The sequence below is a fragment of the Lutjanus erythropterus genome, chromosome 15, assembly GCF_056507025.1.
Source record: "Lutjanus erythropterus isolate fLutEry1 chromosome 15, fLutEry1.hap2, whole genome shotgun sequence".
Lineage (NCBI taxonomy): Eukaryota > Metazoa > Chordata > Actinopteri > Lutjaniformes > Lutjanidae > Lutjanus > Lutjanus erythropterus.
This window is the reverse complement of record NC_139331.1, coordinates 5,267,021-5,293,621: the sequence shown is the minus strand read 5'-3', so window position 1 is coordinate 5,293,621 and position 26,601 is coordinate 5,267,021. Positions and strand designations below refer to the sequence as shown.

At 39.1% G+C, this 26,601-nt stretch overlaps 1 protein-coding gene across 1 annotated transcript in view; it reads left to right on the top strand.

The window, feature by feature from the left end:
- Positions 1–26,331, top strand: part of lrfn2b (leucine rich repeat and fibronectin type III domain containing 2b) — a 244,637-nt gene extending 218,306 nt beyond the window's left edge. Inside the window, exon 6 of the mRNA XM_084737953.1 lies at positions 24,427–26,331. Within this exon, the coding sequence (XP_084594079.1) occupies positions 24,427–25,402 (976 nt within the window). The 3' untranslated portion in view covers positions 25,403–26,331. The remainder of the gene's footprint in view (positions 1–24,426) is intronic.
- Positions 26,332–26,601: the final 270 nt, after the last annotated feature.

Sequence of the window (26,601 nt, the reverse complement as noted above, 5' to 3'; positions counted from 1 at the left end):
TATTTGACATGTCCAAAAATCACAGTAGGTGACTGGCTGATAGATGATTGAGTTTATTTAAAACTACATCAAATATTTTAGATTACCAATTGATCAAATCATTGAAATGTGTAATGTGAAAGGGGTCACTTGGAACAGCTGATCAATGATGGGAAGTGGCACACTTGAAAACTTGGAAATGAGCAAAAAACTACAATGAAGCTGTCACAGTGACCCCTAACAAGTGACCAAACATTTTATTTTCTCCAGCTGTAAAGGATAGCTAATTTGACTAACTAATTTCTCATGTTTTTGTGTCTATGGAACTAATGAGGACAACAATCTTTGAAATTGTTCCAGTATTGAGGCAGAGTGCTGCAGCCAGCAGAGGCGAAACTGAAGGTGTGCAGTTGCATACATGGGAGATTACATTGCTGCTCAAAATGTGTCCACTAAAATAGCTTTTTTTTCCACTGACAGGCTCAGATTGTTGCTGAGTTTCTGACAATATTATGACAATAACTCAGTGAATTCAGACATTATTACAACTACACCAGAGTTTGTGATTCCTGGAACAGTGGAAATTTTTGGCAAATGTAAAGTTTGAATGAAAATGACGATGATAAAAATTATTGTTTCTGTAAATAGAGTCTGGTTCGTTTGGTGAGAGCATAAATCAGCCATTGATTAAACAAAAAGGACCCTCTTCTTTAACAAAGCCTCTATCTGTGCAGGGATCCTTTCCATCATGTTGTCAGACACTTAGAATAACAATCTGAGCCCACAGTGGCAAAAACAAGCACATTTAGTGGATGCACTTTGACGGGTCTGCAACCTGTTTCACAGCTTACGGCTGCAGTGGTCTCTGCTTGATACTGGGCCATTTTCAAAAACTGTTCTCTCCATTAGTCACTTAGACACAAAAACATTGGAGAATAGGGTCCAGGGGTTCTGGTGTTCTGTGTCACCCCGACTGAATTTCTCACCTGGCATTCTGCACAGCAGAAGTAGTATTTTGGATGCCAACGGAAAGAGATTTCTGTCTCATTTGCAGTCCCAGAATTTTGGAAGTTGCAGTCGGGATTACGGCAGTGTCGGTGTTATTTCAATATTTGTGCAGCACTAAGTAGATATTCATTGCTGAAAGATTAGGTGGAAATGGTGGAGATGGAAAAAAGTCATGGCATCTGAGTGAGAGGCTCAGCACAAAACTAAATCTACAGAATGTCGTGTTTTGGAGAGGCATCTGATCTTAAACAAAGACAGATGCATTTTGCTTAAACACTGAATGATGTCTGTTTACAGGCTGCAGCGTTTTCAGAATCACAGACCTCTCAGTATTGTAGAGTCTTGCAGAGTTTTCTGTAATATTTTACACTGATGTTGACATATCCAAGGGATTTATCCATCATCCTCTGTCTGTATTGTCCATCAACTTGTTTAACAGCGACAAAAACAACTCTTTTCCCATCTTCAACGCCTTTTCATCTGATGCCTCCCTCACTAAGCGCGGTGCTGTGCTGGGCTCCATTTATGTTCAGCAGTCCAGAACCAAGGGGGGGATTTCCGTGCTCAGGAGGCGGGGATTTCTGTCAATCCAGCAGCATTTGATGGGGATGAAACTGTATTAGATGAGGCTTGTATTCCACCGCCACAGCCTCGAAAATGAACGTGAAACCAGCCAGAAAAAAAATCCAATTACTTAATGCCATTTAAATCAGTTACTCCTCACAAAACTGTGGAAAGCAAGATATTTAGAGCTCTAGCCTCAGGCCTGTGGCCACCCTGTCATTACAATATTCCCCTCATTACCAAGCATATTTTCTCATTTAGGAAGAATGTCATTCAGTCCTTTGTGTAATTATACAGTTCAACTCTAGAAAACAGTAATGTAATGTAATTAATTCTGTTCATATTTTTGTGTTCTTGCATAAAACATTTCATTTCCATCAACATTTTGAATATAAATACATAGGAAACTGTATAATGTAATAGATGCTATTAATTTTATGCACATATTCAAACAGCACATGCACCAAGTGACCCAGTACGTATAGAAAAGACAGCTGTTGTAAAGTTATTTCCTAAGGGCCTCATTTATTGGCACATTCATATACAGTAGGGAAACTAGGATTTGCATAGTACACTACATTTTACACAAAACTTGGGACATATAAAAAACAGACACATTTTGGACTATAAAGAAAATAGACTCAGGTAACAAAACAGTGAAAGAAATTAAAATGAGGGGTTTCAGATGAAGTTAGTTGATTCAGAAAGGACTGATCCTGACTAAACTTTAAAGTTCACCTCCAGTCACTTTATGTATTTACTTATTTATTGATTTTACAGGGACAACACATCTTGGTATTGTTAAATTTAAGTAAAAAATACCACCGAAGAAATGTAAAGAGTACTTCTAGCTATAACTAATGTGCACTCCTTGTCCTTGGTTAGGCTTTTAAGGGATAAAACATAAGATACAACACTCTAAAACAGACAGGAAAACAATAAAGCAGACTTAGACAAAGAACAAACAACCACTGAACAATAAGTGAAACAGCAATAACAGAATATGTAACACTACTTAAACAACAATGATTGATGATGATGATCGCTAACACCGACACACAAACAGTGAGACGGCAATGACTAAAATCGTCAATTGAGAACACTTGACAAAATACAACAAATAAGAACAACAAACAGAAAAGAGAGTATATAAACTCTATAAACTCAAGTCTCTCAGTTTTCACAGATTTTCCCTTGTTTGAGCCATAGTTTTTCCTTAGCATTAAAAACTTTCAAATGATTTTAGTTCAGAAGATAATGTATTTCAGATCTGTGGACCAGGTTTTAGAACAAAATAAAATGCTCTTTTTTTTGCGTAATACGTTCAAGTACAGGGTGAGAAGCTCTGTCATCCGTGAGGGACTTGGAGTAGAGCTGCTTCTCCTTTGCGTACAAAGGAGCCAGATGAGGTGGCTCGGGCATCTCATAGGGATGCCACCTGGTCGCCTCCCCTAAGGAGGTGCTCCAGGTATGTCCAGCTGGGAGGAGGCCATGGGGCAGACCGAGGACCAGGTGGAGGGATTATATCTCCACCCTGACCCGGGAACGCCTCAAGATCCCCCAGTCAGAGCTGACGAATGTAGCCAGAGAAAAGGGAAGTATGGGGTCTCCTGTTGGAACTGATAAGCGGTTGAGGATTGATTGGATGGTTGGAAGTTCAAATACCTTGTTCAGATGGCTTACATATAACTCTACACCTCAGCTTAATTTAGTATTTCATGAATATGGAAATAGTCCCCGCCCTCTCCACAGGAAACTGAACAGAATCACAGTAACTAGCTACATTTGGCTTTTCCTGTGGACTGTGCATCGCCACTAATAATATGTATAGTGCCACCCCCTCGATTAACGGGATTGGTTCCTTAGGTTTATGACATCATATACCCAGCCTGGCTGAATCCATTTTTTTAGATTGCCCTTGCTCACTCTAATTTCAAAGCAAGAATGCTCAGACATGGTGTTTTCTGCTTATTTCACTCCTGATAGGTCTTGTAACATGTTCATATTGTGTCTTTCACATGTTACAAGGTTAAAACCCTGATTTTTACTCTTTAAGCGTAGAAATGGCAGGTCATGGTTGAATCATCAGTATAAAATATGAACAACTGGGTTAGGTCGGAAGTACAAGCCTGTGGACACAAAAATTTGACTTGTTTCCAACTGTTTCATCACCATATGATGTTATATCAATTCTATTTCTTAAAAAAAATATTGTTCAAAATGTGAGATACCACTGTGACACATAATTAAGGTGAATAGCAAAGAATGAAAACAAAACAAAATGGGTAGTAGAACAAACGACAACACTTAATTACATAGAAAAAGTTAAATAAAGGGGAAAAAAACACACATACACAAACCTTGAAAAAGGTTGCCAGTATTATATTGAAAAAATAAAAGGTGACACATGAAATACAAATCAAAATTAATTTAATGAATAATTCATTAAAAAATTCTCAGAATAACCGAGTAAATAATTACTTGATAGTCATAATATTGATTAAAAAAATATTTGGTTGGTACTCCTCCCAATATCTACTAATATCTATCTAATTTCTAATGACTCTTGGCTATAGGAGTGTCTACCATTACTGTACTTTTTGTTGAGCGGAGGTTCATTATGTTCATATGTTTTCTACGTAGTTCTCCCATTTGGCCTAGAATAATTCAACTGGTGGTCAAAACAGAAAACCTAAATGATTGTCTCATTATTCAGGAGATCCCTGTGCTTCTGAAAAAAGTTTAAAATGGGAATGCAAAACGGGGAAAACCACCTCCGGAACCAGGTTTGGATTCTAAGCTTTGTAGTGGCTGCGTATGATCTGTACAGAAGTGAAATAAGAGCTTGTGTGTATGGATAATGTGACTAATTGGGAGCCTCAGAAGTAAAAGCAGGAACCTCGAACTGAACTTTGCTGAGCCCTGCTGTTAACATCCGAATATGTCTTGAATTAGAATACGAGGCTGATAAGAGCTGAACCAACACGTCCTTAATGCCAACCCAGGGACTCACCTGATCAATTAAGATGTTAGCAAAAATCTGCACCAAATCTTGGGGGGTTTAAAACAGAACTCTCGTGCAGCCGTGAGAATATGATGTTCTACCTTAATAAGGACAGTCCCCGCGCTGTGCATTGTTCTGAAAGCAGCCCGAAACATTTCACAGATTGATTCATTAAAGCCGAGCCAAATTCAGGAAAGTTCAGTGGAGACAACTGTCTGTGAAAGTTTAAGATAAGAATGGAAGTTTGGAAATAGGCCTGTAGCTGCTGGGATTCAACAGACAACTTAATTATTTCAGCTGTGTCCCACTGTTGTGCACAAGAGGTAAAGAGTTGTCAGCTGTTTCCTCTTCAAACACTGGAGCTGGAGGACAATGTTATCACTGCTCCAGTTTCCATGATTGGCACATTGTTCCTTGAACTAAAGGTTTTTACGTGATCCTTTATGTAGGGTGGGTGAATGTGAAGGCCTGAGGGCTCAGAGAACTTATTCAAAGGAGAGCAGACTTTAAAAAAGTGCCGTTGTCAGGCTGACAAGGTGGCTTTTTTTGGTTCCTGAAAAGTGTACTATTCTGAGATGTTCCAAAGTTTGTGACTGCAAAATAATCAGAGGTGGGTAGAGTTGCCAAAAATGTACTCAGGTAAAATTAATGTTGCTTTATTATAAGAGGTATTCAAGTGGAAGTTAAAAGTAGGATTTTTACCATATGGTCCCAAAAAGATAATTGAACCCAAGACGTCAAATAACAGTATTTTGGGTTGGGAAAGCGTCTAGAGCAGCAAAATAGTGCTCCACCACACACTTCTGGCAGGTCGTGGGTGATGATTTAGATTTATTTTTGAGTCTATGGATTGTTTTGGAGAAAGTCATTTCAATCATCAGTCATTTAGATTTTATGTTTTGACCACCAGTTCAATTAGTTCAACTTGAATTTCTGAGGGATCAGGTTTTGTTTGGCATGGCAAATGGCTCAAAATACCACAGTACCCATGAGCCTCTGTTGCCAGGAAGAAGCACAAATCAGAGCTGTGGCGAATCAAAGATCCAATATCATTGATGCAAAGTGGAAATCATCTAAATCATCATTTTTAAAGGGACAATTCACCCCAAAGTAAATAAAAAAAAATTTTCTGCCTGGCCTGTAGTGCTGTTTATCCATCTAGATAGTTTTGGTGTGAGGTGCAGAGTTTTGGAGATATCAGATGTAGAGATGTCTGCTCTCTCTCCAGTATAGTGGGACTGTGGTGCTCAAAAACCCCAAAATAATCAATTTGAAAAATTCCAAACCAGTGTTCCAAAAATCATGACCCTGTTACTCAAGATAATCTACACACCTTGTTGTGACCACTTTCATGTAGGAACTCCTTTTTTTCTGCACTAGAATCTACCGGAACTACTTAGAATCTGCTGGAATTACTTTATTTTCTACTTGAAAGAAAATAGTTCTGACAGAGTACCGAGTAGATTATCTTGAGTAACCGGGTCATGATTTTTGGAAAGAGACACTGCTTTTTCTGTTTATTTTTAGTGCTTTGAGTACAGATCACTCTGTACATGTGTAACCCATTTCTTTTGCAGGAAAACTGAGCAACTGAGTAACCCAACTTGTTTCACCCCACAACCTGAATGTTGACTAAATTGTTTCATGCAATGGCTCAGGTCCACACTGACTTAAATTAACACGCAATTGTGTCAAAAAGGTATCGTATGACAAAAAAGACACAATAATTATCTTCTTTTCTTTTTCATACAGTATATGACCATCACCTGACCTCCCTATTTTCCTCTCATCATTAGTGCGCTGGCACTCACTTGCAAAGAAATTATTTTATATTTCTTTGTCCCCTTCAATTGCATTTTTGAGGCGCTAAACACACTCAATAGTGCATGAAATTTGGCACACACACGTCATTCATGGGTGACAACTTTCATCTGAAATGGTTGGAACATTGCCATGTTCTTCAGAAACTAAATATGTTAAGTTCTGATAATTTCATTAATCTCGCTAATCTCAAACTCATCCATAAATGCCTACATATCAGGCTCCTCAGGTCCTCAGTGACCTTGCGGTTCCACTTAGAGCTTCAGGCTCAGTAACACGTGGAGCATCTTATGGGAATTGTAAGGTTCTCCTGTGTAAATCCTCATTTGGACAAACAGCTTTTTCTGTCCGTGGAATTAACATGTGGAATTCTTTACCTGTAGAACTCAAACTGGATCCTGATTTAGATCACTTTAAATTCAAATTGAAACAGTTTTTGAAGAGGAATCAGTCATGTAGTCATGAATAATTTGGTGTTTCTTACTCTACAGTGCTAATTATGTTTTGTAATTTGTATCTTGTAGTGTCCTGTATTTCTCATTGTCTGTACTCTGCACTGTTATTTGTGTTTTGTTGCTGAGTCTTTTGTATGTTAAGGCCCAGCGAGGGACGGGCATTGCAAATTAGCTTCGGCTATAAATGCTATGGTGTGTGGCATTGATTTATGCTACATACTTGTCCCTTTACAAATAAACTTTAAATAAAATAAATAAATAAACTAAACAATTAAGTGCATCAAATAAACCTCAAAGTAATATCTACAAACCAAATACTAACTATCTGAGGTTTAAGAGTAATCTGATATTTTTTAAAAATTAGGAGATGATGTTACATTTCATCACATCATCAAGATGAACAGATGTTTCAGTCTCATCCACATTAAATGAATATTGTGTTTCTCCTGTGTGTAGTTTCAATCCAAAAAAAGGTCAGAACTCATCCAACAAAAGTTGTGTAAAGAGCAACTTTATTGTCAGATCAACACATTTGAAATGAGGCTGTGAAAAACTGAAAAAACACAACCAATCATATGCATCCTCACATGTCAGCCGACGGGGCGCATGCACAGGAAGGGCATATCCAGAAGAATGCCAGAAAAGTTCAAGTAAAGAGGAGATGTTATCTAAATTTAGAGAAAGGAGGTACCCAGGAGACCGGGCTTGTGAGCGCAGAAAACAAAGTGGATTCAAAGAGCTGAGAGGCTTATCTGCAAGTTCAAAAAGCCTCCAGATCTAAGCCACATTTTATTTACTGCACTACACTCACCCGTAAGACGAAGAAGATCAAGGACAGAACTCGAGAGGAATGATGCAACCAGTCGTGGTGCAAGACATTTCAATGAAAAGCAACATCACGTTTCATCTTTAGTTTTTTTTTAGAAGCTAGTCCAGTCAGAGGTGCGGAGAAGCATTTGGGATTTTCAAACATTTTTTTAATCTTAAAAGTTTATTTCCAGGGGGCATGAATGATGACCTCTGAGTTTTTATAGTGTTTTTTTTATGAATTTTGTTTTAAATATTTTTATTTTTATATTTTATCTTAATTTTTACATTTAGAAGTCCCTTTCAGTTTATGTAAATATAGCACTTTAAAAAGTTTCAAAGTAGCAATAAAAGTTTTAAATTTTCTCCCAAAATGTCAAAAAGTAAAAAGTACGCTGAACTGCTCTTAGAAATCCAGTTATGCCGGCCTTACACCTCACAACTTTTGGAGCAATTTCACAGTCAAACGACCAATGTCAGGTGGTCCAAATACTGTCTTTACTCAGTCTTTTTCTCGTCTTAACCGTCAGATAAAATCAAACATGTTTAATGTTGTCAGTCTTTGCTCATACAGCACTGAAGTTTAACGTCTGTCCCTCACCATGTGCTCGCTGCAGGACATGGAATCCAGCTATAGAAAAACTTTCTGAAACTTTCCTTGAATGTGAATCTTTGTCTCTGGATCAGGATCCTACAGCTTGTAAATATATAAATACTTCATTTGAACTTCTTTCTCAGTGGATCTCGAGTGTTCTTAAACTGATGGCTTTCTTGTTTTTAGTATATACAATCAAATTAATGTATTGTTTGACTTAATTTTCAAAATTTGAAAAATTGATGATACAGTCTTGTTTTGGAGGAAATATTTTAAAAAAAATACAATATTATTGGAAAGTGGAATAAATAAATAACAATAAATGATAGAATTAAAAAAACACAGTAATAGTAATAAAAATAAATGGATACTTCACCCAAAAATGAAAATTCATTCATTATCTACTGACCCTCATGCCAGCTGAAGGTCAGGTTTAGTTTTTTATTCCACAAACACTGCTGGAGTTTCACAGGAAAACAGTGTTGCAGAATCGCCCAAACAATGGAAGTGAATGGTGGCACGTAACAACCGGTTTTCGGTTCGAATCATAAAATGCCTCCATACTGCTCGTCTGACATAATCCAAGTCTCCTAATGCCCCAGCATGCCAAGCTCACTAAAATAAATGTTATTTACACCATGTTTTCAGCCTGAATCCTCACTGCAGATCCATAGCTTGGAGCCACGTGCGCATGCACACTGTGTGTGTGGTGTGCAGACAGCATGTTGGGACTTTCAGGGATTTGGATTATGGCAGACAAGCAGTATGGAGGCATTTTATGTTCTTTTTCCAGTTATTTTTTTTACGTTTGAAAACTGGTCACCATTCACTTCCACTGTTTGTGAGATAATGCAACACTGTTTTCCTGTGAAACTCCAGCAGTGTTTTGTGGACTAAAAAACTAAACATGGGTGGGGTGGGTAGATAATGACTGAATTTTAATTTTTGGGTGAACTCTCTCTTTAAATAAATTAAGTAAATAGTGACCCTACTGTGACTTAAAACTCTTAGACTGTCAGAGGGTGTCAGACTGAAGTCTTTTAGTAGATTTTTTAAAATCTTCTAGTGTATGGCATTGAAAATATTACTCAAGTACATCCAAAGTATCCAGTTACTCTGAGTAAAATGCAAAAATGCACCCAGTTCCTGCTGATGAGTAGGTGATTCACATGCTTAGCTGAGAGGCCAGCTGTAACTTCCATCTTAACAGAAGTTACATCTGCAGCCTGTCAGTGATTCAGTCAGATTGAATAAGAACATGTTTACAGAACAGTGATTTAACACATCATGGCTGAAGTGTCACATGTTGTGGGATTTAATGCCTGTGCTCCTCTATTACAGAGATGTATGATAAGACTGAAAGCCAGCTCGAGGCTACCGTCACTGGTTATTAGCTGAGCTGAGAAGCCCATTGGATTCATGGCGTCTGTATGGAGAACATAGTGTGATGTAGTGATCGCAACTCAGACAACAGCAGGACCACAGCAGGTCATTCTGAAATGTCAAGCTTCCTTTGTAGAATGTGTAGGTCACCAGGAGCAAAGAAATGTGAGCAATAAATATCATGTGTGCACTTAACGTACAAGAACTTCTTGCCTTAACAGTGTCAGTGAGTAAAAGCATGTGTGGATTTAAACTGGCAGCAAGATTATGATTCTATGCTCTCCTCATTCATCAGGGTGCTTCAGCACAAAGTGACTAATAAGCCTTTTCTACACACATGTTCTGGCTTGGCTTGACTCAGTTTGACTCGGCGTGTCAGCCCAGCACGGCAGGGATTTGCATCTCTATTACAACGGGGCGACCTGCCTGAAGGTGTCTTTAACTGATGATGCACTTGTCTTGAATGGAGCGGCTGTAAAATGTGAATAAACATTTAATTTCCCATAAATTCTTCACAGTAAAAGTCCAGAATCCAATATAATGCTGAGCCCTCGACTATTACAACATCATCATTTAAAAGCCGTCTGTATTTGAGGTACTGCGTCCCCTGAGGTTGCCATAAAGGCAGGAAGTTTCGTGATTGATATGTGGTAGAGAAAAAAAAGAGGCTGTTGCTGCTGCTGGTCATATTACATCTCCCTGTGCTGTTCATTATTTTCTTTTATTTTTCTTAATACTCATTATTTATCAGCCCTTACAGTAGTTACTGCACAGCTGCTGCATATCCCCTCCCACCCCATAAATACTCACCAAAATAAAGGAAGAACAATGTAAACAACATTAAAGGAATAGTTCAGCCAGAAATTAAAATTCAGTCATTATCTACTCAACCTCATGCCAGCTGAAGGTTGGGTTTAGTTTTGAAGTCCACAAAACACTGCTGGAGTTTCATAGGAAAACAGTGTCGCAGAATCTCCCAAACAGTGGAAGTGAATGGTGACCAATTTTCAAACATAAAAAACAACTAAAAAAAAATTCCTCCACACTGCCAAGTCTCCTTAAGTTCAGACATGCTGTTTGCATGCCGTCACACCACACAAACCCAGTTCAACCAGTGTGCATTTGCATGTGAATGTGGCCCCAAGCCAAGGCTCTACAGTGAAGATTTAGGCTAAAAACATGGTGCAATTAACATTTGATTTAGTCAACTTGGCATGTCGAGACTTTAAGAGACTTTGTGTACACCAGACGAGCAGTCTGGAGGCATTTTATATTTTTATTCTCTTTCTCTCTATACCCTCTATCACTCTCTCACCCAGATGCAGTATCAAAAGTTTGCACAGATTGCTGTAACATGAATGGACTGGTTGCACAGCAGATATTTTGACTTGTCACAGCAGGAAAAACACAGGTGGACTTAATAACAGTAATTACGGCTCAGTTTCATTAAGTGTCCCCGTAACAGTGACAGTGAGCCAGCATGCACCATAGAAGTGGAACGCAGCAGTCATTAATACACCTGTGAGTGTTTTTGTTATGATGTGAAAATGTGTCTGCGCAACTAGTCCATTGTAGAGCTGGAGATCTGTGCCCGAACCTGATGGGACCCGACAGGTTTGGGTTGGGTCGGGCTGTATTTCTTGCATATTTCGTAGGCTTGCATCAGGTTTGGTTTGGGTTTTTTTTGTTTTTTTTCTCCCCAGTTTTGTTGTTGCCAGTTCATATTCCTACCATGTATTGCCCCTGTCACTCCCAGCTTCTACTGTTTGGTACAAAGAGGGAAGCTCGTCGGGCTGTAATCCGGTTTGGGCTGAAATATGCTAATGAGGGACGGGTTTGGGTTGAGTTCGGACAGAATTTTGTTGGGTTTGGGCCTTTCCAGGTTTCAACTTTTCAAGGCTGATTAAAGTTCTAGCACATTGGTACTTGGTAATAACTTACGTAATACGGTTGGCACCCTTCAAAGTACTGAATTCAGTACCCAATCCTACCACTGTGGTGAGCTGGTGAAGACATGGTCATATTCCAATTCTGTCCTCTGGTGGCGTGAACTGTGCACTAGAATATACCTCAATACACCCCGGTGTATCTTGATATCACCGAAGCCTCGTGCAAAGAGGATTAGGGATGAGTTGGCAGTCAAAGAACACAAGCAGTGCTTATGTGCTTGAAGTGTCTTCTCTCAAGCTCCTTTCAGGCGCCTTGTTGCATCATTGCAATGAAACATGTTTTTCCTCATGCCTGAGTGAGCAACCAAAACACTTTTGTATAAAAATCCCAGTGGTAGTCTGTTACTAGGTCGGACCTACTAACATTTCTGTGACCCTTCAGCACGGCACCAGTCTGAATTGACTGCTGTCAGATCAAAGTAGACCGCTGCACCGTGAGGTGGAACATGCTGAGAGACAGAACAAGAGAAATGCTTGTCTTGTACTGAGATCGCTGTAATGAATTTATTTTCTCAGTCATCTTTTATGCACAAATACAATCAGTTTAATAAACCATGAAGCACTGTGAAAGAGCCAAGTCAAAATGGGGTGTGTAACTATGACTACAGTTTCACCTGGGCTATAGACTTGGAGTATCTTTCTAATTTCTAGGCAATTATCCTTATTGCAGATGGGAAGAGGTCCTAAATCTGGCACATACTGTGTTCCAAACTCTTAATGTGTCCTACAGTAGTAAAACACATAATTGCAGCTTACAAACCAAAAGGGACTCTAGAGTCAGAAAAGTTTATCGCTTAATTATTGAATCCTTGCCTTGAGAGGCAAGTGAGAAAAGTCTGGTGATCCATTTCCAAGGCTTGTTTTTCATCCTGTAATTAAGCCTTAAGAACAGGTGAGAAAACAAAAAGTTTGGCTAGGATAATCTTTCTAAGGTTTGTTTTTTTTCTGGCCGAGATCATTTTTATTATGTGTTTGTTGTTCTAATAATCATTTCAGCTACAAGAGTGCACCCCTAACCCACGTTCTATATAGGACTAAGAAGGACGTGGCTTATTTTCTTTCAGATGAGTTTAATTTATCCATGCATTCTAAACTATTGGTCTTCAACTGGGGGTCTGCAAACCTTAGAGGGACCTTAGAGACACTGCAAGGGGACCACCAAATAATTGTTTGATATTTAAAGTTATTTTTCAAATTATGTGTGAAAATGAATTCAACATAATATTAGTAAAGACAAATCGTCCAATTCATTAAAGGAGCACTATGTAGCTATTGCACATCCAAAAATGAGTACAGCAGTCGAAATAGTGGGTTGGAGTCTGTAGACTGTATATTAAATGGTTTGAATGCCTATTTAATATATGATCTGTGGCTGAAGTGAGTTTTTTCCCCCCCGCCCCCCTCCCCTCAGGTGTGCAAGACGAGTGCAACTTTGTGAACTGACAATAACAATAATAATTGTCAATGTAAAGTCGAGCTCTTCTCACTGCTCTGAAAATACACACTCTGGAGGTGGAGTTTAGTGACTGCCTATCTTACTGCCTGCCAAACTCCATTAATATTTTCCCCAGTTTAACTGTTATAAACATCTATTCCTTCTAAAACATTATTAATGATTTCTTACGACTCATAAATAGATTAATGATTAATGTGAAACAGGCTAACTGAAACATTTATTCTGGCCCTATGTATGATGGTGAACTAATTAGCTGCGTATTACTGAAACATACTGGCCAGTTGTTTGTATTATTAACCCAAGGGTACAAAGCAGGGTCTTGGATGGGTCCAGCTTTGCAAAAGCCACCCCTGCCTACACCCGCAAAGATGAGATCCCATACCAACCAGTTACCCGCAATTATCAAATTTGCACCCACCTGGAACTGTGAATATAAGTCCCACGACCTGACCCACACCTGTGATTAAACACATACACAGTCACTCACTTGTGTTCTCAACTGGTAAAGCAGTCGATGTGTTTCCAGAGTGACGATGGCTATCAAAAGCTAATACTCCTTGAAACTTTTTACAAGCAGCAAAGCAGCAATGAAAACATTGTTTTCAGTCTTTGAACGCACCACAGTCCTCCCAAACATCCAACTTGGCCTTTGAAGATTTGTCCACAATTCCAGAAAGAATCCACTGGCTATTTTTGTGTTGTATTATTTGTTGTTCTCACCTACTGCCCGCCCACAATTATTTAATTTACACTCATGCCAGCATGTGTTAATTTATATAAATATGTAATACATTTTTTTTTGCAGGTCCTGCACCAGCTCGTTTACCTGTGTCTGGTGCAGGACTTCACAAGTAAGAGTCTGTCATATCATCCACCTCAGAAACCACTGGTGAAAAGTGCAGAGGATGAGGCTAACGCAGCTAAAATTAGCCACGCTACAACTGCTGCTGCAGATACAGTAAGGGCAAACAAGAGAAGACAAGACTAAATGTGGTGGAGGGTCAAGGATCACCTGAATTTTTTTGTCTCACTTATCTGTCTGTTACGATCCCCTAAGTTAGCCACCACTGTCCAGTCCTGGCAGAACAGGGTTCTCCCCTCTACCCTAATATAACCAAACTACAGCCTAAACATTAGAAGTAAAGCCGCGAAAACTGAACTACTGGACCCATCAGGACAAATAAAGAAGAAAGAAAACCAAAAGTTACTACTAGGGGGTCACACCACAACCACTACCAAACCCACTGCTGCTGCCAGTCCCCTCCCCCTCTTTATAGGTTCTTCAATTACTGAGCGGACAAACCTGTCGGGAAGGAGGCAGAGACAGAGTGAGACAGGATCAAGCTGATCAGCAAGAGGGGGCAGCATGTAACACTGTCAAAGCTTCTGTAATCTTTTCTGAAAAAACAAAAACTAAAATTCAAGCCTCTTCATTCTTTTCTAAAGTGTGCTGCAAGTTTTTGAACAATATGAAAGATGCATTGAAGTTTGAGATAAATTCCGTGCTGGATTTCAAGGAAGTGCATGTTTTACAAAGCAAGTTTTAGATGCCTCAAGTTATGGCTGCAAATGAGATTTTTTTTTTTTTTTTTTTTTTTTTTGGTCATTTTCAGCATGTCAGCATCAGGTCAGTGAAGCGTAAGAGGATCAACAATGAACTCTTATCAGACATCATCTTAACATAATTTGGCTTTAGAGACTTGTTTATTGTAGAGAGCCTTTACAAAGAAGATTTGAGACTCTACCAGCAGTGGAATATAACTACCCTTACAGAAAAAAACTCAAATTTCCTCTCTCTTTGCCACATGTGGCTACATGTGATCACATTCACATGGGAATATACATATTACAACACGAAAATGTTCAAAAAACAAATTTCCAATGTGCAAAGAGCATGTTTAACATGTGAGAAACACATATATCACATGTGATTTTAATGTGTTTTTCTGTTATGGTAACTACACTTAAATATAAATGTGAGATACTTTTACTTTACTTGAGTTTTTCCATGAGTGAAATATTGGTCTTGTTAATTCACTACATTTATCCCACAGCTATACTTTCTAGTTACATTGCAGACCAAGATTTTCAGCACAAAATCAACATGTTCTCACTCCAGATGTGTCAGATACAGCAGCTAGGTCAGTGGTTCTACACAACAAACTCTGACACTGAAGGTCCTCCCAAAGAGCAAGCCAAAATCTCAAGGCCCACCTGTAGTCATATACATCAAAATAGCCTCCATGTCCAACCTAATGAAGAAGGGAAATGTGAAATAGCCTGCTAGCTAATCAGAGGCAGAGTACCTGCAGCGCTGGTTAGTAAAAGAAATAGGCGTCAATCAATCGGGGCCTTTGATGTGTCACACTCCAGTAATTACTACCATCCAGCAGCTGCATGAACGGCAAAACCCAGGGTTCCCTTTGACAGAAGACCTTTAAAGAAATTTGCCTCCGTATTGGGAAATAAGTGGGTGCAAAGTAATGACATGTGGACTTAAAACTCATAACATTTTGTGTAGTTGTATATTGCAATAATAATTTGTGGTGGGGGGTTTGTGACAACTGTGGTGGTGCAGTGGTTAGGATTGTTGCCTTGCAGCAAGAAGGTTCTGGGTTCAAATCTTTTGTTTGTGGCAGGGGCGAGGCCTGTCTGTGCTGAGTTTGCACATTTGGTGGTCAAATTAGCAATGATATTGATGAAATGTCTTCTCTTCTTTAACCAAACCTACATAAAACCATTATAGATCAATTTAAAATCTGTACAAACCTATATACTCAAGCAATTTAAGCACCATGTTTGTCTGCATTGACATACTTTTCTGCTAGAAGATGAAAATGTTTCACTCCCATTTAAATTTAAAATTATGTTTAACTCTGTTCAAATAATTGAAATCTAGTTAGCACTAGAATAGTTTTCTATAGTTTTTTAGTTAGTCTTCTGCAAAAACAGAAAAAGACATTGGCTGTGATGTGATTACTTTGAGGTGTGCAACAGTTGCAGCCACCAAAGGGGATGATGGTAAAACCCTACCTTTTTGCATGAAATTTAATATGTGTTTCTCCCATCAAAAAATAACTAGTGTATTTCAAGTAGGAAAATATTTTTAAATAAAACCTTCCCCCGGGTCTCCCCTGTCTCAAAATAATAACTTGTGTGTAAGTCGTGTGGAGAAGGTTTCTCATTGTCACTGCCTCCCCTGTCTTAAAATCATGTAAGTTGCTCTGTCTGTCTATTTCTCACTGTTAGCAGACTCCAGCCTGCAGTGTAGTTCATATACTTCACCGATAAACCACAGAGACATTAAACTGTGATCAAATGAAGTTTAGTTCATATCACGTTGATACTTTTGCACATATTGCTCTCTTTCACTCTTCCTAAGCTGTCTCATGCATACTTGATTTTTCTAGTTATGGTATGCACAGTGAGCATTTCCCTTCATGCTAGCTGCTGTGTACCCAGATAAATGCAGCCTCCCTGCAGACTGGCTGCAGCTTTTCTTGATCTCTGCTGTTCTCTGAGTTCTACCAAGCGGAGACTGTGACATCAACCACAGGCCTAAAGTTGCACCATTTTCGGTACAACTTCCTCTTCCTAATGCATCCGTCCATTACAGGACGATGGAGGGGATGTTTTATGGCAACCAGGAGACATTCGGGGGTACGGACGCAGACAGAAAAATGTCACGGCCCATTTAATCCTCTACAGTACAGCTGCAGTGAGGAGCAGCCAGTGAGAGGCCGTTCACGATTTTGATTATATAAGCATATTCAAATTACCCAGCATCACCCCAGTGTTTAGGCTGAGTCAATGGGGCGGGAGACCATTTGGCGTGACCTTGTCTGTGTTTGTCCAGGAAAAAAAAAAAAAAAAATGCCTAAAGAAATCAATGGAGATAATGAAGAATGTTTGAGCGATTCTCTGCAGCTGGAGAATTCAGAGCCATGAAATAGTCTAATGGTTGTGGACAGGAAAGATGCAGCCCGGAGTCATGATTTATTTGTTTTGTCAGCTCTTTCTTTGAACTGAGAAAATATGTCGAATAATAAAACTGTAACTGACAAATCTCTCGCAAAGCTTAAAGAAGCCTAAGCCAGGAGCCCATCTCCTTCTCCGTCTCCCCCTCTCACTCTCTTTCTCTCCCCTGCTTTCTTTCTGATTAATGCTATGGCCCCACGCCATCATCGCGAGCTAAGCAGGCCACTCCACAAATTGCCTTTTGCAGCCTGAAGGGGCGGGAAAAAAAACTTTTATCTCCGTGTGATAAGCACGGGCGTAGGTTTCTCTGGACTCGGGCTTTATTCCTATGAATTAAAATGAATTAGCCAGTCTATGCAGACAACCTGAAATCAATTAGAGCCAGACACAGGAGCAAGCAGCGCACAGCGAAAGCATCACCAGGCTAAAGAATTTCGCTCCCGATCCCAGGCAGCCAATTATAATGGTGTAATGAAGTGTAGCACAAGTTGTTGGAGAAGTAGAACTTTTTTTTTTTATTATTGGAAAACAGCTTCTTTTGTCTGAGCTGTGGTGACTAATTGGGATCAGGCAAACAGTGAGGGTGTGATGTTCTTGGTTCCAAACTCATCTCTGATGTTTGTTGCGCGACAGATTTTCTTGTTCTTTCGGTGAAGAGTGTAAGATAAATTGGCCGGTCACAATGAGCAAATTAACAAATGCAGGATGTCAAAGCTGCCGCATGCTACACCTTCGCTCAGAAAGTCTTATTTTTTTTATTGTTTTTTTTTTTTTTCAAACTTATGTTTGTTTTTATTGAGAGAATTTCACAAATCCTTCGTCTTCAGACTGGCCTTTTTCAGCATGATGTTTTTTTGTATATATGTAATCACAGACTATAAAAAAAGACAAGTACAAAACAGAGAATAACATTCAAACTCATGCAAACTTCATAAAAGAATCAAAACTAGACAATTTATTATTTAAATAGCATGATAACAATAAAACAGTGACACAGGAAAACAATAAAGGACACAGTGGACAGACATACACACAGCTTAGACAGGACATGATAACATAAAGCAGTCAGGCAGCAGAAATTAGGTTGGCTTAGGTAGGATATGTGTGTGATCTATGTAAGTGTGTGTGCATGTACATGTGAGACAGAGTAGTCAAATGACATACATGGCAGAGAGAAGGTAAATATATATTATCAATTCTGTAATGATCATATAATGATAAAATATTTTTATAATAATATAACATCAATATCGTCATTATAAACAATATGATATAACACAACATACAATAATGCAGTAGGATACAATATAACATAATAAATGCAATATAATATAATATAATATAATATAATATAATATAATATAATATATATAACATAACATGATATAATGTAATCTAATGCAGAACATTATAATAATGACCACTAGAGTTACATTTATACAGCCAGGGGACCAAAGAGGCAAGCGAGAGCCTCATAATTCAGACCCAAGCAGCACAACTGAGGGCCCAAGTGGAAGACAGACCATCTCCACCATTAGTTTGTTTCACATATAGTTTAAGTTTTAGGGAGACCTTGCTTTGAGCCGCTTTGAGCTGCACCCATTCTTTGGTTTTAATTTGATTTGATTTGGGGTTTTTTGTTGTTGTTGTTGTTGTTGTTGTTGTTGTTGTTGTTGTTGTTCTTTTTCCATTTTTGTTTTTGAGAAAGAAATTGAAAAAGACAAAGGAAAGAAAATGAAGAAAGTTTGGGCAGACTGGGATGAACATCTTTAGACAGCTAACAGGGAAATTAATTTGCCCATTGTTTACACCCAAGAAATAAATTACAAAATAAAATAACCATACTTGTGTCTGCTTAAAATCATGTTTTTAGGTAATTTGCCTCAGTCTAATACACATGTTTTCTAATCTTATTTAGATTTTTTTTTTCTTTGCAAGAAAAAAATAACACAAAAGGGAAAAAAGAAATAGCGTATAGGTGTGCAAAAACTGGGGCAGACAAGGATGAACATTCTTACATTTTTCATGGATGCACTTTCTTTGCTTTTCCATAACATAAATATCCTCAATGATTTCAAGACATTATTGTAATATAGGTGGTTGTGGTTGTAAACAATTTCTAGTTGTGGCCTTCTTACTTGCAGCCAAAATTAATTTTAATTACTAATAATTACTTGTGTCTTCTTAAAATCATGTTTTGAGATAATTGGCCTCAGTATAATCTAAATTGAATGGAATCTGTTTTTGTAATCTTATGTTGAAGTTTGTTTTTTTATTGAGAGGATTTCAGAAATAATTTGACGACAACAAGGCTTCTTGAGCATGTCTCTCAATTTATGTCTGAAAGACAAAGAGAGACAAGTACAAAACAGAGAACAACATTCAAAATCATGGAAACCTTATAAAAAGAACCAAAACCAGACAGACAAAAAAAAAAAAAAAACACCAACAGAAAGGAGGTTGGACGAAGGGTTGCGGGCAGACTGGGATGAAAATCTTTACACCTTTCATTTCACTTCACTTGCAGCTTCTCCACAGCATAAATATCCTTTCTCATTTTTATAAACGTACTTGCAGCCAAAATTAATTTTAAATACTTGTGTCTTCTTCAAATCATGTTTTTAGATAATTGGCCTCAGTATAATACATCAAAACTGAATTAAATCTTAATATCAAGCACAGTCTCTTTTACCATATGTATATCCTGCCAAAAGGAATGAATTACATTGCAGTCCTGTGTGTCTTCTAATCTAATTCCCTAATCAGCAGGATGACATTGTGTGTCAGTGCTTTCCAAATCCTTTACTTATCGCTGTTACAGACATGATTCATTTCAGTGTTTTCTGATCTGCCTTGAGGTTTGCCTTAATTAGCCTTTTATTTTACATATTTTTAATATGAAATGATGCCAGCCTTTTTCTCTTCCCTGCAAAAATTAAGGTTATTTTTATTAGTACATATGGGTGTAAATAGACATGGGAAATCCATAATGATAACTGGATACTGAACTAGAAACCACTCTGAGTGCTACACAGTGGTCAAATCATGCTGTTGTACCATTATTGCGGATGTGACACCTGTAGTTACTTGTGGTTACAGCAGATGTGGTTTAATACTACAAGTCCCAGAATTCAGCAGCAGCAAAACAAACTATTTGATGCTTTAATAAAGAAGTCAGGTAAAATTGGCCTTTTTCCATTGTTTTGTGAGCAACTGTGATGTGATTTTACGTTGCACACAGCGCGAGTCTGGTGAACAGCAGTGCACACTGAAAGAGAGAAGTTAGATGTGTGCAGTGTGGACTACAACTCTTCATCTAACAGCTTCAGACTGTTCCATTATTCTCTGACGTACGTCAAACTGATCTGCTGTCTAAATATGATGAAGATGACTTCATGCATTTAAGAGGAATGATAGTGGTCCAGTCCATTTAGCTAGCTAACCTGTCAATACTACTGCTGCTAATACTATGGAGTAACAAAGAAAAAGTTGAGAAAACTTAAAAGATTTTCCAGTTTGGAGGCCAAGTCAAACTCTTAAGTTTTGAAAAAGTTTTAACAACTGCTAATCTTTTGCTGAGATAATCTACTTTTCTTCTTTAGATAAATTTGAATTGTTGAGCTTTAGAAACACCCAAAAACAGTGAATAATAATTAATATTTTCACTTAAAATATTTAATTTTCAGGCACCCAAATAATGAGAAATACACAGCTCACTGTGACCAATTTTTGAAATACATTTTTGTGGGTTTCTAAAACTTTTTAAGATTTAAGTTTACCTAAAGAAGAAAAATAAAGTTAGAGTAGAGTTTTCTGCATTTGTCTTTCATCGTTTTCATCTATTTTTGTCTTGTTAAGTCTTGTTATGTTATTTTTGTTGTGATAAGTCATTTTTATGTCCTTTAAGTAATTTTTTGTCTTGCTAAGTATTGTTACGTTATGTATTGTCAAGTATTTTAGTCCCTTTAGTTATGTTTTTTTATGTTGTTTTCATCTTGTTACATCTTTTACCTTGTTTTCGGCATTAAATTGTTTTCATCTTGTTACATATTTACATCATTTTTGTCTCATTAAAGTTTGTTAGGGCGTTTTTGTTTTGTTAGTCGTTTTTGTTCTGTTACGACTTTTATGTCATTTTTGTCTTGTTACGTCACATTCATCTTGTTGCTTCTTTTATGTATTTTTTGTCTAATTACGTATTTTTTTACATATGTATTGTCAAGTATTTTAGTCTCTTTCATCTTGCTACGTCTTTTCAGCTTGTTACATATTTTTGTCATTTTGTCTTGTTACGTCTATTAGGTCATTTTCCTCATGTTATGTCATTTTTGTCTAGTTACGTCTTTTAATTTTTTATTTTGTTACGTCTTTTATGTCATTTTTGTCTAGACACATCATATTCATCTTTGTGTCTTTACGTTATTTTTGTCTTAGTATTGTTCTGTTGTTTTTGTCATGTTCCATAATTTTCATCTTATATCTTTTTTGTAATTTTATGTTATGGAAATATTCAAGCACAGACACCTAAAAATGTACTTAAGTACAGTAACAGTATTTGCACTTAGTTGCTTCCCATCTCTGTACTAGTGTTACTTTAGTGGCGTGTTATTTTCAGCTCTACCACATGGTTTTAACCAGAATGGGCCTGTAGGTTAGACGATCTGGTTCATGACTGATGTGAATCCCTGCAGGGGGAAGCTGTGGCTCTGGCAGGGAAATGAGTCATATCATTTAAACAGCAGGTGTGAGTGTAACCGCAGCAGCACAACCTCCAGCCCTCTGCCGCCACCGCCGGCCGCTCAGCAGCTCGCCTCAGGCAGTCTCAGGCCCTCTTTCTCTGGGGCAACTCAACATCTTGCTGTAGAAGCGGAGAGAAACATTTCTCCCTCAGCACACACACACACACCTGTGCATACAACATTACAGCTCTCCAGAGCTTAATACGCTAACACCTGACACACTCCCTTGAGTTGATGTTCTAACCACAAGGACAGTTCCCACAAGTCCAAATCCATCTAGGATTGGCTCATGCAAAGTGCGCTTCCCCCTTTCTGGTCTTTCTTGCCTTTCCTGGGTTTTCTACTTATTTATTTATCACTGCTCCAGAGCTCCGATATCAAATGGACCCTCTGTTCGCTGCAGCAAGACAGATGGCTCTGAGAGATAAAGCCAATTACTGTTGGCTGTCTGTTAAAGCAGCAACCGCAGAGACGTAGCAGTGGAGGGAAACTCCAGGGAATGCAAATGGAGATCCTGGATCTTCTTTAATGAAAAACTGCACAGTGAATAGAACTTCCGTTACCTTCCGCAGGACTTAGTTAAGTCTCCATGTGCTGCAGTTACATGTGCGCCCTGTTCAGATGCTGACGGCTCAATCATTATTAGAGTTTACTGTATCAAACTAGGTTCTTGCACAGACGGTGCATTTGTATCTTTAAAAGAGAAATCAGCCCTGGCTATTGCAGAGGAAGACCTCTTTGTCTTTCAAAGTTCAGAATGACTCTATCCATCATTAATTGGAAGACTAAATATTATTAAAATGAATGCATTGCCAAAATCCATGTATTTATTCTAATCAGTGCCAAGAAACAAAATGATCTCAAAGTTCTTATGGGCTGGAAAAAAGATCCAAGTGAGGATCTCAACAATACAACCCCCCCTGGCTAAATGAGGTCTGAATTAACCTTATTTTAAAATATAATGTTTGGCACTGCAACTGCAAGTTGAATGGTCCAAGCTTCAGAGAGATACAACAAGTCCAACTACAGAACAACAGATGGTTAACCCCGTCTTGTTGAGATTAATTCCATTTATAGACATTAAACTTATTAATTAGAATTGTGTGCACAAAGAAAAAACAGATTATGTGCCATACATTTGAGTGTTGGCAGGAAAGCCACATGCTAATGGGGCTGCGTAATGTTTTATTTACACGTAATCCCTAATGGAATAACCCTGCAGTCCCAGACAGTCTAATAGACGCTGTCACTGCCAGTTAAAAACTTTCCCAGTATTTCAGAAACAAACTCACGAAAGGGAATCATAATAACATTAACAGTGAAATGAGCTACACTTCTGCACAGCATAACTATGAATTGATGTAGGATATGAAAAAAGTCGAATGAATGGGAAAAACTATTTAAAAAGTCACAAATTTGGTTAACACCAAGCATAGACTTCTGCAGTTTAATTTCACCTCCATCAGATCAGTCCCAGAGCGTCTCCTACATGCTCACGATATGATGCAAACTACGGGGATCTCATACGCGTATGTTGTGTTCTTGACAAAATAATTTCAAAAAAAGAATAATAACACACTGAATCAGTTCATTGAGATGTACATGTATGGTGTACATCATGCAGGGGACTGCTGTGATTGGAGGAACTTGCAAGAAACAAAGATGGAATGGTCCAATATGCAGAATATGCAGTTCTGGAGTTTGGACAAAAATTGCAAAGTCGCAGAGAATTCAAGGGGATTCGTTGAATTTGCGTGAATTGTTGTGATCGCAAATTCCTGGAGGGACTGGTTAAAGAGCAACCAATGATTTTCAACAGCATCTGGAGCAAACTTGTTAGAAATATACAAAAAATTAATGTGCACCTATCTGTGTAGATGAATCTAAATTCAACAAAAATTTTATTGCATTGCTTTTGTTGACTTTGCCCTCCTTGGGGAAACAATGTGGATTTTGTAGCCCTACATGAAATAGCCTTAGTTCAGTGCTTCATAAACGTCTTTCTTTCCAAGATCAAACTGCAAATTTTAGAGTGTCCTCTTATTGTGACCAGTCCAAAGCTGGTTTACAATGTCATTGTGTCTTAAAGGTGTAGCATTATCTTTAAGACGCACCTTTATTTTGAAATTCCCCTGGCGTGTCTGTGTCCTAAATGTCTGGAAGAGTTCAGTCATAAAACTGCTGAATCATAACTGAGTTACATTTTGTGAGTTGGCATAAATATAACTGATTGTGTTAAATGAACATATGATGTCGCTGAATACCGATCACAGACCCCTGAATTTAATCAAATCAAAATCATATCATGGCAGACTTTGTGATATTAGCAAATATCGTATTGTTGTCCGATCAAGGCACACCTGTGGAATAACAATTTGAGAGGATGTTGAGTACGTATGGTATGTATGTGTTGTGGAGACAAGTTGAGGCAATGGAATGAGTAAATGTTTTTAATGACTTTGCAAAATAAAGAAAATTGAAAAAGAGCATGCTAACTGATGTGTAGCTCGTCAGATGCTAATGGCTCAATCATTAATAGCATTTCCTGTATGACCCCTCTAGGTTTTTACAGCTGCCCCTGTGTCTGTAAATGAGATATCATCCCAGGCTGTTACAGACGAAGACCTCCTCATCTTCATACAGTAATTAACCTGCAGCTCTTAATTGTTTTTTCCTGTCTTTGTTCAGGATGATCCCAGCCTCCAGCAAAGCTTTCCTGGTGACCAATCTGGTGCCGGGGACCCGCTATGACCTGTGCGTGCTGGCCGCCTGGGATGACACCGCCACCACGCTCACGGCCACCAACGTGGTGGGCTGCACCCACTTCTACACCCAGGACGAGTACCCTCAGTGCCAGTCTCTGCCCGGCCAGCTGCTGGGAGGAACCATGATCCTGGTGGTGGGGGGCATCATCGTGGCGACTCTGCTCGTCTTCATCGTCATCCTCATGGTGCGCTACAAAGCTGCAGACACTGAACCCCCTGTAGGTAAGCTGACCAGCGTCAGTGACACGCACTCCCAGACCAACGGGGGGCGACTTGGGCAGAATGGACTTCTCATGCCCCAGTCTCAGGCTCAGGCTCAGCCTGAGCCAAAGGTCAAGGCCAAAGTGACCCTGCAGGACGAGGTGGTGGAGTTCAAGTGCGGCTCCCTGCAGAGCAGCCTCACATCTTCCTCCTCCTCGTCAGGCTCCATGGCTGGGGGCTCGTACAGCCCCAACAGCACACTTGCCAACATCTGGAGGTCGGCTGCCTCCAAGCCCCGGGCCAACCTGGACCACCTCCTGGGGGCCTTCACCTCGCTCGATCTGCGGAGTGCACAGGGGTGCGACCCGGGAGCCTCCAGTAGCGCTGCGATGACGGCAGCTAAACCCCACACAGACAGGGAGCCGCTGCTGGGCCGGACGCTGGACTCCAGCCTGAGCCGGCTCCTCATGCTACCTCTGGACTCCAAGCCAAAGAGGAGCCAGTCCTTCGACATGGGAGATGTAACAGGCGCCGGCGCCGCTCAGCTCTGCAGCAAACCGCGCAGGATCAGCAGTATCTGGACTAAGAGGAGCCTGTCTGTGAACGGCATGCTGCTGCAGTGTGAGGAGGAGGGGGACACAGGGGGCAGTAAGGGGACAATAGACAGTGCTGACTGGGTGATGGAGAGTACTGTCTAGGATAGATGGAGGAGCGTCCGTCACACTGTCAAACACTGCCCACATGGACGGCCCACAGCCACGCCAAGACAGACCTGCTGGTCTAAGAGCCTTTGTCCTGCATGAAGCACACTCATCTTCATCCCTTCGCTCCAGTGCTCGGACTCCAGTGAGACAGGACGAGGGGTGAATCCACAGTCACAGCCAAATACAGACTTTAGGAATAAGATTGTTTTGCCTCACACATTGTACAGATATGGATTCAAATGGCTGATCAGCTGACAGAGCAGTGCTGTCTGTTACAGAATATGTGTTTATGCCCATGGACTGTTACTATACTGTATAAATTTAAAGTATGTAATGAAATTAAAGTTTTATATTTTTTATTTTGCTGGTCAAACACAAATGATCCTGTAACACTTTCTATGAGGACCACATCTATAGTGTGTTATGGGGGCATTCATAGTGAATTATAATGCATTCATAATGCTTCGTGACTGTACACACATAATGCTTTTTGATGCATTATAATTCATTATAAGTCACATCTAAGATTTGATATAAGTTTCAGTGTCTTGTGGATGCTCTTGACTAGTTATGAACTAGAGGGTGACTGATCTGGTCTTATAATGCATTATGACCACCTATACTCATACACAAACCTCAACAATCAGCTGTAGTAAGGATGTGATCTAAGTATGCAGTGTTACAATTAATGTAGTTTTTGGTTTCGTTTTCAACCTTCATGTTGCATCTTTTGGGTCGTAACATATGAGGCTTCGTCCAGGATCTGGTCCAGGATCCAATCGCATGTTTTTGGCTAATTTATTAGCTTTTGTTAGCTTTCTGTTTGGTTGTTGGATTTCTAGTGTGGTGTGGAGGCATTCGCACTGACTTATGTTGGCCTATGTAAAGTTAGATGATGTGATGTGGGGAGGAGTAGGAATTAACTTTTCTGTCCTGGGAACAGAAGCTCACTATTCCGGGAAATGCACTTATTTTGAAGGTATAATTTTGCCTATACCTCATGCCCACACTGGTGCACGGCAGTGTCAGAGTGATCAATGAGTTTTTTAGGCCATTTATATCTAAGTTAGGGAGCAAAGTTTAAAAAAAAAATGCCCTCACTGACTTGGTGTGAGATTTCGGATAGACTCTTGATGAGATTTTGGCCACATTTTGCCACGGCTAATAGTATAGCATACGACTAGCATATGACT